General features: G+C 45.2%; 1 protein-coding gene across 2 annotated transcripts in view; it reads left to right on the forward strand.

Annotated features, from left to right (window-relative positions):
* Positions 1 to 9,481, forward strand: part of apaf1 (apoptotic peptidase activating factor 1) — a 92,470-nt gene extending 82,989 nt beyond the window's left edge. For both annotated transcript variants that reach the window (XM_055652960.1, XM_055652961.1), the window contains exons 21-23: positions 3,566 to 3,691; positions 8,744 to 8,851; positions 9,311 to 9,481. In XM_055652960.1, the coding sequence (XP_055508935.1) occupies positions 3,566 to 3,691; positions 8,744 to 8,851; positions 9,311 to 9,466 (390 nt within the window). In that variant the 3' untranslated portion in view covers positions 9,467 to 9,481. The remainder of the gene's footprint in view (positions 1 to 3,565; positions 3,692 to 8,743; positions 8,852 to 9,310) is intronic.
* Positions 9,482 to 13,082: the final 3,601 nt, after the last annotated feature.

Here is a 13,082-nt window from a genome sequence, read left to right on the forward strand (position 1 = left end):
TAAGGTAATGAAATTAATCATTTTGCCTTTCACCAAAAAAACACATCAGTAATGGAGAACAACAGATAAGAGTAAATGAGGCATTGAAAAAAATTAGCGTAAAAAGAATGTAATGGAGAAACTAATCAGATAATTTCAATAATCTGTATTTCAAGATTTGAAAGAGGTGGATTAATTTATTGGTTATTACGTTCCAAAATTCCATAGGACCTAAAATGGTTCCCATAGGTTAGAAGGGAGCAACTTTACCTGAATATATAAGAAAGAAGAGAGAAAATGATGAACTATAGACGTTACCCTGAGCATCAGGTGGAGGCAAAATGCCAGACATTATTACTGTAATCCGATTGTGAAAGGTTAGCATGGATTTATGAAAGAGAATTTTGTTGATGACGAATCTGTGATTTTTGAGTTGGGATAGATGTCGTAGATCAAGCAGATGTGTGTTTGGACTTGAAGAGACCTCTGAACTTGCATCTACGCGGATGCATTCTCAGCCCCTTGCTATACGTACTATGCACTCACAACTGAGTGGCTAAATTCTACTCTAACTACAAGTTTGCAGATGACACCATTGTAATGCGTCTGATGCAAACAATGTTGAGACGGAGTGCAGGAAGGCGATAGTAATAAGGTACCACATTTGATATTATTAAACCAGGGTGGAAATGTCAAAAACTAGGGCATAGCACTAAGGTCAGAGGGACAACATTTAGAGATAATCGGGGTAAGTTTTGTTATCCCAGAGTGGTGGAAAATTAAAACATACAAAGTTAGTGTTTGTGGATTGAGGACTGAAAGGAACAAATGGGTCAGTTTTGATATTTAAGCCAGTAACTAATAGGATACCAGAAGGATTGGTGCTGGGGCCCCAGATAGTCCATATCATTTTGGATGGGGGAGGAGGCAAGGTGTACAATAGTGTCATACATTTGCTAATGATGTCAGTGCTAAATGTAAAGTGGATACAGTAAGACTTAAGGGAAATATAGATAGGCAAAGTGAATGGACATGGACAATGGAATGAGAAGGTGGAGAATATAGAAATGCAGAATATTTTTTTAAAGGGTAAGAGGTTGAATGATGTTGATGTTCAGAGTGTGTTGGTCATCCTTGTGCAGGGATCACTGATAGATGACATACAGGCATTGCAGATATACAAGCAGGTAAATGGACTGCAGGCTTTTATTGCAGGCATAAAATGATTCAATTGGAATTAGAGGTAGACAAAAATGCTGGAGAAACTCAGCGGGTGAGGCAGCATCTATGGAGCGAAGGAATAGGTGACGTTTCGGGTCTCGACCCAAAACGTCACCTATTCCTTCGCTCCATGGATGCTGCCTCACCTGCTGAGTTTCGCCAGGATTTTTGTCTACCTTTGATTTTTCCAGCATCTGTAGTTCTTTCTTAACCATTGGAATTATAGATCACATAACACCACATTGTGTAGAAGTCTCTGCACTGAAGCTGGAGTATATTTGTGGTGAAGGGTGTGCAATGACGATTCACTGTATTAATTCCTTGGATGATGTGGTTTGGATTCTATGTTCTCTGAGAAGTGATCTCTTTGATAAATTCAAAATTCCTACTTCGCCCGACAGAGTAAATGGAATATTTGCTCTGGAAGTGGTGTCTGGAAGCAGGGATCATAGGGTCTCATAAAAAGATGATCAAGATTCACGATGAGACTTTGATCATTATGGGTTATGTCCCATTTCTGGGGAACAACCTCTGAGGGTAGATATTGATGAGGATCTAGTACTGCTTTACAGTGCTCCTTGAACATCTGAGGAAATGAGCTGAAATTCAGACAGCATTGATCCCTGCTCTGTTGTTTGCTGTGGATACTTGGTCAGCTTACAGTCAGTACTTCAAAGCAGTGCATAAGTATGCCTTCACAAATCCTTTGCTCAAAGAGGCAAACCAGACCACCATCCCTGGCACCAAGACTCTGATTTGAGAAATTTGAGGAAGTCTCCAAATTTGAGGAAGAACATTCTTGCTATTGAGGGAGTACAGCTTAGGTTCACAAGGTTAATCCTGGGATGGCGGGACTGTCATATGCTGAGAGAATGGAGCGGCTGGGCTTTAATACTCTGGAATTTAGAAGGATGAGAGGGTATCTTATTGAAACATATAAGATTAATAAGGGTTTGGACACACTAGAGGCAGTAAACATGTTCCCGATGTTGGAGGAGTCCAGAACCAGGGGCCACAGTTTAAGATTAAGAGGCAAGCCATTTAGAACGGAGATAAGAAAACACTTTTTCCACACAAGAGTTGTGACTCTGTGGAATTCTCTGCCTTGGGCGGTGGAGGCCGGTTCTTTAGATACTTTCAAGAGAGAGCTAGACAGGGCTCTTAAAGATAGCGGAGTCAGGGGATAGGGGGAGAAGACAGGAACATGGTACTGATTTGGATGATCAGCCATGATCACATTGAATGGTGGTGCTGGCTCGAAGGGTCGAATGGCCTACTCCTGTACCTATTGTGTGTTGTCTATGTTTTTAATACCAAACAATCACTGGTGGGCGGCTTGATGCAATGCATCCGTACCAGACTGTAAAACTTGTATTCAACTTTTCTAGGAAGAAATTTCAAAGACCTTCAAAGCCTCCTTCAAAATATCCAATATGCTTGCTTCAGATTTTAGAGATACAGCGCAGAAACATGTCTTTCAGCCCACAGAGTCTGCACCGACCAGCGATCACCCCATACATTACCTACACACACTAGCGCCAATTTTACAACTTAGCAAAGCCAATTATCCTACAAACCAGCTGAATCATCAATTCAAACTGGGAACCCACTGAGGCAGATTGCAAAAACAAAAAGTAATGTAAATAATCCAGTCCCCTCTGCCCCCAAACCAATCAAACTTCACTTACCCTGCCTGCAATAGAGTTTGTAGATCCTGCAAATGACTTACTAGGCACCTCTGAACCCACAGAACTGTAGTAAAAGTAGGTTGTCTATGAACATAGGACACGTCCCGAGAGGAAAGAAGACTCCACAAGCCAGGAACATGCTGATGAGGCTATTATTAATTCCCAGCATCATTATGGTATCTCTAGGTATGAAGATAGTTCAAGGATATTCAACACAATGTTGCAACAAATTGGAGAAGAATTTTACATTAGCTAGTTTTTGGGCCTTGACGATAGAAAAGTTGCATACGAGTCAAAGTGAGCATTTTGGAATTCTTTGAGTCAGTGGGAATATGAAATAGTATGGTAAATAAACATGATGCACGGTGTGATATTTTTCCTATCCTTTTAAAGCCCGTCAAGTCCATCAATCTTTATTTTTCATTCTCCTGTCATGTTACCATCACAATCTGTCATATAAAATTAGTATTCTGTATCACTATTTACATCTGTTGGAGGCTTCCCGTTAAGTACCTGTCTGTAGAATCTGTCGCAGTGCTCTTATCTTGCTTGGGGCTTCTGCTTTCCAACTTTATTGATGCTGCTTATAATCTTGAGTGTAATTAATAGCATCATTTTATGTTTAATGTTGCCAAGATAATTTCAGTTTTAATTCACGTATTTTGCATTCAAAACAGCTAATAAATGGAAAAACTGGCAATGTGATGTTCCAGAGTGATGTTCAGGACTCTCGTATCTGTTGTTGCTGCCTTAATCAACACACTAATTTGGCTGCATTTGGACATGGAGATGGAATCTTGAAGGTATGATTCTAGATTTAGTGTCAAAACTTTTTTATTGCATTTTGGAAAATGTGCCTTCTGTATTCATAGGCGTGGCGTTACTATTGGTGTCCTTACTTACACACTAAATGTGGCTGGCCTTGAAAGTCCTAGATGATGATGTTGTGAGATCTGAGTGAATCAGGAAATTCAATAACATTCAAAGTCATTGTAGGGAACTTCCTATGCGAGTAGCCACTTAAAACAGGATTGAGATCCCAAAGATGTTAAATTTGAGTGCATCTGTCTTATTGAAATTATTTCTAGTGTTTACATAGAAAAACAGAAAAATAGTAGGCCATTCAACTCCACCAAGCGTTTTCTGTCATTGACTATTTCACTGTTCCATCAATACCAATTCTACAGCACCCAAGCTAATGTCTCTCCTTGCTATTGCATTAATCTCCTCTTTAGCCAGCAATGCCACCCCATCTACTCTTACTTTCTTGTTCAATCTTCCTGAATATCGAATACTCCGCCATGTTTAGCTCCCAGCATTGGTCACCCTGGAGCCATGTCTCTGTAATTCCAACTATATCATATTCCTTAACTACTAACGGTACATTCAATTCATCCACCTTATTACAAATGCTCCTCACAAAGCTTTCGGGTTTGTTTTTCTTATCTCCCTTCTACCTTTTGCTTCTGTCCTTTTATGTCCCCGTCTCCTTGCATTGGTTCCCATCCCCCTGACCTGGTAGTTTAAATGTGACCTTTCCTACACTCTCTTTCCCATTTAACTTCCACGCATATGCTTCCACGTTGTTGACTCCACCCCCCCCACTTTTTAGTTTAAACCCACCCGTGTAGCACCAGCAAACCTGCCAGCCAGAATGTCAGTCCCCCTCCAATTAAGGTGTAACTCGTCCCTTTTGTACAGGTCACCCTTGGCCCAGAAGAAATTCCAGTGATCTAGAAATCTAAATCCCTGCCCCCTGCACCAACTCCTCAACCACACATTCAGATCTCCCTGTTCCTACCCTCACGAGGTACTGGAAGCAACCCAGAGATAACCACCCTAGAGGTCCTGCTTTTCAGCCTCCTACCTAGTTCTCTATAATCACATTGCAGAACCTCCTTCCTCTTCTTACCCATTTGTGCCTACATGCACAACCACTTCCGGCTGCTCCCCTTCCCTCTCGAGGATGTTCTTACGTCGGTCTGAGACACCTTGGACCTTGGCACCAGGCAAACAACATACCATCCTCGAGTCTCGCCTGGAGCCACAGAATCTCCTGTCCGCACCTCTGATAATGGAGTCACCCACCACTATGGCTCTGCCTAATGTCGGTCTCTCCAGTCGAGCCTCAGCTCCAGGAGTCTCAGACCTGTCCACCGCTCTGACTGGAAGCGTCATCTGCCCCGACAGCTCCCAGGAGAGCGTACCCGTTTTCAAGTGGTAATTCCACCAAGATCTCCTGCACAAGTTTCATCCCCTTCCTTTCCATCTCTAACTATTGCACCTCTTGGAGTGACGACCTGACTAGGTCCTGTCCAGGAAGCTTTTGCCTTCTGGGATGGACAGCAGGTCATCCAGCTGCTGCTCCAGTTCTCTAACTTGGTCCTTGAGGATCTGTATCTAGACACAGGTGCCACAGGTGTAGTAGGCAGTGACATCAGCAGTGCCCCTGACTTCCCACATCCTGCAGCAAACACACTGCAGTAATATTCCTGCCATCACGTCAATAAGTTTAAATAATTAAATTAAACACACAACCGAATAATGTAGCCTCCTCGCCAAAGACTCTTGAGGCAAAGACTCACACATTACCTCTCCAATACACTAGGCCTTAACAAGGCCACTACACTACACCTGCACTTAATTTTATCTAATCAAGACAATTATCCGCTCAACTAATTAGGATGCATAAGCCAATCCACTCCCTCGCTGGTCTGGCTGCTGCTCCTCTGCGACATTCAAGGTATTTGCGACCTTCAAGGTAATTGCGCTCGGAGCTCTTTTTAAAACTCCTGAACTTTACTCACCTAGTAGAAAGCCTTCCTTCAGCCAATCCACTCCCTCACTGGCCTGGCTGCTGCTCCTCTGTGGCCTCCGCTTCCACCTTTTTATTTTCTGAAAACATTTAATATGATAAAAAAATGATATAAATGCGTATAACTCTTAATTAAGCTTTAAAGCAATATCATGTTGTATTGCTTGAAAAAAAAAGCAAACTGTACAGTTTTCTGCTTTATAATGAGTTTTCATTTTTAACCACATTTTACCGCTTCCTGTGTCTTGTCCTTCTTCCTGTACCCCTGTCAACAAGAGAGGCAAGCAATCTGCTCCTGTAGTTTTGCCAGCTGCTGAGTTGTGCTCATAACCAACCCAGGTCGACATCATTCTGCTCCAATGGGCAAGATGCTGACATGCCAAACTCTCTCTGTGAGTTTACTCTGATAAATAAGTGTGAGCCCACATATAGACCCCATGTGGTCCAGTGTGTATACACTTGTTCAGTGCCAAATGGTTCATATTCTCCTATAATTAGAAATGAAGTTCTTCGGCCTGCTTGGTGCCCTGTTGTTTTGTTGGATCTCATAATGATAGACTGATATAGATTTGGAAAAAAAATCAGGATTGTTGTCTTATTACGTCTTTCAAAATAATCTTTTTTGGTTTGTCAGAATTCCATCAATAAAATATAAAATGAATCTCCACAGATGTTTTGTCCAAATAAAAATAAAGCCAGTAGGATACGAGTCAAAAACCAGATGACAGGCAACAAGACATGAACTGATTAACACCCATTCAGTGTAATCAAATAATACACCTTTATTCAATCTGTAACAGTCATAGAATGATTTTTTACAATTTAAACATGCATCCAATATATTTTTCTGTTAACTCAGTATTGATTAATTATACAGCTTTATTGAATATTTATGCACATCTGTACCGTGAAAGTCGACATTATCCAACGGACAGGATCTACTTTGTAAAATTTTATGTGCAAATTAAACCATTTTTATATAATAATTTTAGAATCACATTTTCCCCTTCATGTCACAAATAAGAATGACAGAATACAACAGAGCACGTTGTCGTCATTCTGTCATTCTTGTTATGTAATTGCTCACATTTACTAGGGGCACGAGGGGCGCTGCATTGAAGGCGCCTCTGCCTACAGTCTGTCCGTTTTAATTTTAGTTTGGCTTTAACAGTTTGTTTTGGGGATTCTTTAGCTTTTCTATGTGGAGGGGGGGGGGTAGGGTAAGGGGGGAACCGCTTCCCAGTCACGTCCTGGCGAGGATGAGACTATTCTCCGAGTCGCGTCCTCGCCCCCTTCCTCGCGGCCTACCAGCTGGATTGGAGCGGCCGTTCCTGCTGGGGACCAGGGACTGAACCAGTGCTTCATCAGCGGCGGCTCAGCGCTGGATTCGTGGCGGAGCGGGCGATACCTACGTGGATCGCCATTTGAAGCTCCGGAATGTTGGGCCTGCGGCATCAACATCGTGCAGCTATGGTTTGTGGAGCTCCCAGCACGAGCGGAGCTGACTTCAACATCGCGGAGTCCTGGGATCCCTTTGTCGAGGGCCGCCAGCGTGAATCTCCGCCCAGCGCGGCCTGTGGACTTCGGGAAGCCACTTTCAGGGAACAATGTATCTGTACTCCAAGATCCATCTGGTCTACAACACTCCCAGAGCCCTACCATTCATGACAAGGTTATCTGCATTAAACTCCATTAGCCACTCCTCAGCCCACATGCCCAGCTAATTAATATCATGCTGTGAGTTTTAATAAGCATCTTCACTGTTGATACAACCCACTTGAGTGTCATCTGTAAACATACTAATCATGCCTTGTATATTCTCATCCGAATTGTCAATATCACTCTTCCTTGAAGGTGATGGAGAGTAAATTCTGGTTTGCCAGCAATGCTCACATCCTGTAAATTATGTGAAACATTTTCCTTTAAGTGAGAATTACTCTAAAGCAAATGGATTTTCTTGCTTATGTAAACCAGCACAGGAGAAGCATTGAAGAAATTTATAACAACTATCCTCTCTGAGATGTGGAATTAAATATTTTCCTCGTCTTTGGCACCAGAAGCAGTGCTGTTCATGCATCATGAATGTTCTATTGGTCATTTTCTAAAATAAGGAGTGAAAAAAAAGGCACATTATCTAATTGCTTGATAAATTGCAGCTAATGTTTATAACTTAAAACCTTCCGTGACTTGCGTTTTGCTCTGTCCGCCAAGCCCTCCTGGCGCTCCCGGTATTTAACCATTTTAACTTGCCTTCTCATTCCCGTACCAATCTTTCTGTCCTGGGCCTCCTTCATTTCCAGAGTGAGGTAACACACAAACTGGAGGAACAGTGCCACATTTCACTTGGGTAACAATGATATGAACATTGAATTCTCCAATTTCAAATAATGCCACCCTATTGGATCTCCACCCATCTACCAATCTCCTCACTTCACCTGTATCCACCTATCACTTGCAAAACTTTGCCTCAACCCACTTATTTTCCAGCTATCTCCCCTACTCCATCAATCTGTTGAACGGTTCCGACTGAATCATCATCTATCCAAGCCCTCCGTGTATGCTGTCTAACCTGCCGTGATCTTCCAGCAATTCATGTTTTGCCCAAGAATATTTGAGTTATAGAACAGTTGAAAATTGTTTTAAAAGCTGTATTAATTAAATTTTTATCCAACAGGAAAATAGAAATGAATATGTAATTCACATAAGATTTTAACATTGGCAACAAATTGGTGAGAACGTATGTATGGGCAAGAGTGCTTGCAGAAACAATAATAATACTACCAGGTATCACAAGAGCTTGGGAAATCAAAGTGGATCAAACAAAGGGAATAATGAGCGAGCACCACTCAATACAGGCAGAATGAATTCCGGCATAGCAATGATCCATTTACATGCGATTGATGAAGAGTGATGATCCAAATGCAAAAATGTTCTGTACCTAAGCTTTGTGTATGTTTATTTTTGCATGCACAGTGATGCTTAATGTTGAGTTGTTTTTGTTAATGGTTTCAATGTTTTTCTCATATTGTTGATGTTGTAGGTAGGCATGAAGTCGGCCAAGCTCGTCCTACAGAACATTGGATGGAAGATGCAACAATTCCAGAAGAGCCTGTTGATAGCGATAGGTCTAGAAAAAGGCATAGTAAAGGTGCAGGTCTAATTTAAGTACCTAACAATTATAATAACACTGGATTTTTGCTATAAGCATTGTCATTGCTGTAGTTCCTGAGTGTTGCTGAGAATGATACCTCAGTGAGTTGGGTTAACTTAATGTTCATTTGCATGAAGCTGCTCTGCACAGTTCAGTCAATTCAGTGAGGTCAGTAATAATAAGAATAACGAAGGATTAAAATCAGAAAACACTGAATATGAAATTGAACAGATTTGCGGAGAAATTTCTCACTGGTATAATTTACGAAACTAGATTTTAAACATTTTTAGACTAGCAAAAGCACTTGTAGCATAAATAATGTTAAATATTTGGAGGAATAAAAAATGAGGCCCTTCAGCCCACCAAGTTCTGTTTAAATCATTATTTTTTTCAAAGCCATCTCATTATTTTGGTGATTTAAAAAGTGCTGACGTATTTATTTTCCTTTCTATCAAGGTCCTAGAATTTCCCAGTGGTAAAACTCTCAGTACATTAACAGGCCACACGCACGGCGTTCAACGATGTCAGTTTACACACCATGAGCAAACACTTATTTCCAGTTCTGATGATGCTACAATAAGGGTAAGGTTTATCTTGGAAGTCTTTTCCTAATCTGTAACAAAAAAAACATTCTGTCTCTCATGCAACTGCTTAGCCTTCCAGTGGAAAATTATGTGTTCAAGCAGTCCCTCACATAAAGTGATCAGTACTTGGATTATTATTTTGGAAAATGTAGTGAAAGTGAAGCTTTAGGATAATTCAGGAGACAATTAGTTTTCAATGTGGTGATTTATGGGATAAGCCCAATAAATCGCGCAGTCTACTTAGGCGCTCTTGGATAAAAATGCAATAGAATGTTAGCTTTAAATATCGCAAGATGCATACAAGTACCTTGCAATCAGTCTGCCAAGAATTTGTATTGCTGCAGTTAATGGGATATGGGCATCACCGGCAAGGCCAGCTTCATTGCCCAAACGTAATTGTCCTTGCAAAAATGACACACAGCTGCTGCATTAAGCCTCTGCTGTCTTCCCATTGAACATATAAACACTGTGCTGTGGGTAGGAAATTGCAGGATTTGGATGCTGTAAAGAAGCGTCATCAACACACTATGTCTTTACTTCACTTTATTCATACTGTAACATACATTACTGCACTAGCTGTACGTGGTCTGTCACGGGAACTAGAGAGAGATCAGTGGGTGGGGAGGTTGTAATTATACTTGTGATATGGGGAGTGGTTAGTAGTGGTGAGGTCACTATGTTAAAGGTACATGCACATATCATCTACATCCTTCCCCTTAGAAACCAAAGGCAACAAGGTAGTGACAGGGCGACCACGTCACATGCGCTATGAGCAGTTACACAAAGTCCCCATAACGGACAGGCGGCTTGACAACGCGTCCCGACCGGGTTCGCATCTCGCCATCTCCCCTCCCTGCAGGAAGAAAAGGAGCAGGTGCAGGTGCAGGTGCAGGTGACCGAACCGGAACGGGGGACCCGGGAGGGGATGGAGAAGACGGAGAAGAAGGAGGGGACGCGGGCGCAGCAGCGGGCAGACGGGCAGGCGAGGGAGGGTGAGACGGGGGAGAAGTCGGCTGATAGAGCTGAGAAGGCAGGGACCGAGGCATGCGAGGAGCGGCGGGAGGGGTGGAAGACTGCAGCGGCGGAGCAAAAGGGTCCGCGGGCGGAGGTGGTGGCTCATTGACAAGCCGCAGGTGCTGTCGTGACCGCGGTAAACGGTGCCGTCATGGTCGACCAGATAGGACCGAGGCGAACCTGCGGAGCCGACGACGGTGGCGAGCCTGGAGTGACCGGAGGGGGACTGCATTCGGACAACTTGACCGGGGAAGAGACTCGGGAGAGAACGGCAGGACTTATCGTGGGAGCGCTTCTGGATTTCATGCTTAAGGGCAATGCGCTCCTGGACAGCAGCGGGCTTGAGGACAGAGGGCACGAGGGAGCGCTGGGCCACCGGGATCGGGGGCCTCGTGGTGCGAGACATGAGTCGCTGCGCAGGGTCGCGGGAGATGTTGCGAAGGTTAAGGAGGGCAAGGTAAAAGTCAGAGCGAGACAAACGACAATGTTCCAGCAAGTCTTTGGCACTGCGGACTGCACGCTCTGCCAGGCCGTTGCTCTGCGGGTACTCCGGGCTACTGGTGTAGTGGCGGAAATTCCAGCTGGCCGCGATATCCCGAAACTCGGCGCTCGTGAACTGGCTGCCATTGGCCGACTGCAGACTGGCCGGGGAGCCGAAGGTAGCGAAGTGGCGGTGCAGCTTCCCGATAACGGCCAAAAGGGTAGGGAGTGCAGCTGGTCAACCTCGAACCAGCTGGAGTAAGAGTCGACAAGGACCAGGAAGTGCTTGCCACGCCACTCGAAAATGTCAGTGGCAACCGCCATCCAGGGCAGTTCGGGAGCAGGCTGCAGAAGCGGCTGCCGTTGCTAGTGGGGAGCGAGACTGTTACAGATGGAGCAGGCGGAGACCCTCTCCCGGGTGTACTGAGCCATACCGGGCCAGTAGAACTGGCTCCGAGCGTGAGACAAAGTGGCCTCGGCCCCAGGATGACCGCGGTGGGCGGCCTGAAAATAGTGGTCGTGCAGCGCAGCAGGTACAACCACCTTGTGTCCCTTCACAACCACGCCGTCGTGCAGCACGAGCTCATCCCGGACCAGGAAGTAGGGCACGGCACCTGCCGGCAAAGCGGAGCAACGGTCCGGCCAGCCCTGCTGGATGATGGCTGCAAGCTGTTGCAGGGCAGGATCCTTGGCAGTGTGCTGGACCAGGGACTGCATCTGCTGTGAAGGTACAATATTGACATTGAGCACCATCAAGTCTGACATTTCATATGGGTGGTGATCGGTGGATGTTAGCGGTGTGCTGGACAGCGTGTCGGCCACGAACATGTCCTTGCCTTTGCGATAGACAATCTCGAACGTAAAATGCTGGAGCTGCAGCATTATGCGCTGCAACCGGGATGAGGCAACATGGATCGGCTTGTTGAGGATGGTGACAAGCGGCTGGTGGTCGGTCTCGATGGTGAAAGTGTTGCTCAGGATGTAGTCCTTGAACTTGGAGCAGGCAAATACCACAGCCAGCAACTCCTTATCTGAGCATAGCGCTGCTCGGCAGGGGTCATGGTGCGGGACGCGTAGGAAACCGGCAGCTGCAGGCCATCGTGGAGCTGTAGACAAGTGGAACCAAGACCGAACTGGGAGGCGTCGCAGGTGATGACAATGGGACGCAGTAGGTCGAAAAACTTTAGCGTGGGGGTGCTGACCAACCCGGACTTCAGGACGTCAAAAGCTCTCTGGTGTTGAGGGAACCAGGCCCAGGCAGTGTCCTTCTTAATCAACTCCCTCAGGGGCGCGCTCAGCTCGCTGAGGTCGGGGATGAACTTCCCCAGGTAATTAACCATGCCCAGGAAACGTTGCAGGCTGGGTACGTCAGTAGGTGAAGACATTCCGGAGATGGCAGACGTTTTCTGCCTTCGGGCTTCAGCCCCCAGGCTGTAAAAACGTGGCCCACATAAATGACCTCTGGGACGCGGAATCGGCACTTCTTGGGGTTTAATTTGAGGTTAATCTTCCGGGCCCGTTCCAGGACTTGGCGGAGGTTGAAGTCGTGCTCAGCAACATCCTTACCGTAGACCAGGATGTCGTCAACGATGATGGCACATGGTAGACCGGCAAACAGTTGCTCCATTGTCCGCTGGAACACCTCGCTGGCAGAGTTGATCCCGAATGGCATCCGGAGGAACCAGAACCTGCTGAAAGGGGTGCTGAAAGTTGTCAGGTATGAGGACTGCTCGTCAAGCGGTATCTGCCAAAAGGAACTTTTGGCATCGAGAACGGAAAAGATTGTGTCCGGGCCAACCTGTGCAGCGACGTCCTCTACTGTTCGTATGGGGTAGTGCGGTCGTTTGATGGCAAGGTTCAGGTCCTTGGCATATCTCGCTTTTGTCCTTTTTCGCGGCACCAACCATAGTGGAGACCCACCTGGTGGGTTCGCTCACCTCTTTCAGGATGCCCATGGTAACCATGTTGTGCAGTGTCGACTCAACTTTATCCTTCATGGCGAAGGAGACGCGGTGTGGCGGACGAATCACTGGCTCGACATTGCGGTCGACAACAATCTTGTAGGAGCAGGGCAGCTTGCCCAGCTCGTCGTCAAAGCGGTCAGGATATTCGATCAGGGGGTTCATAAGGGTCTGCACCTGGTGGTTGTC

The sequence above is a fragment of the Leucoraja erinacea genome, chromosome 22 (genome assembly GCF_028641065.1).
Source record: "Leucoraja erinacea ecotype New England chromosome 22, Leri_hhj_1, whole genome shotgun sequence".
NCBI classification, from domain to species: Eukaryota; Metazoa; Chordata; class Chondrichthyes; order Rajiformes; family Rajidae; genus Leucoraja; species Leucoraja erinaceus.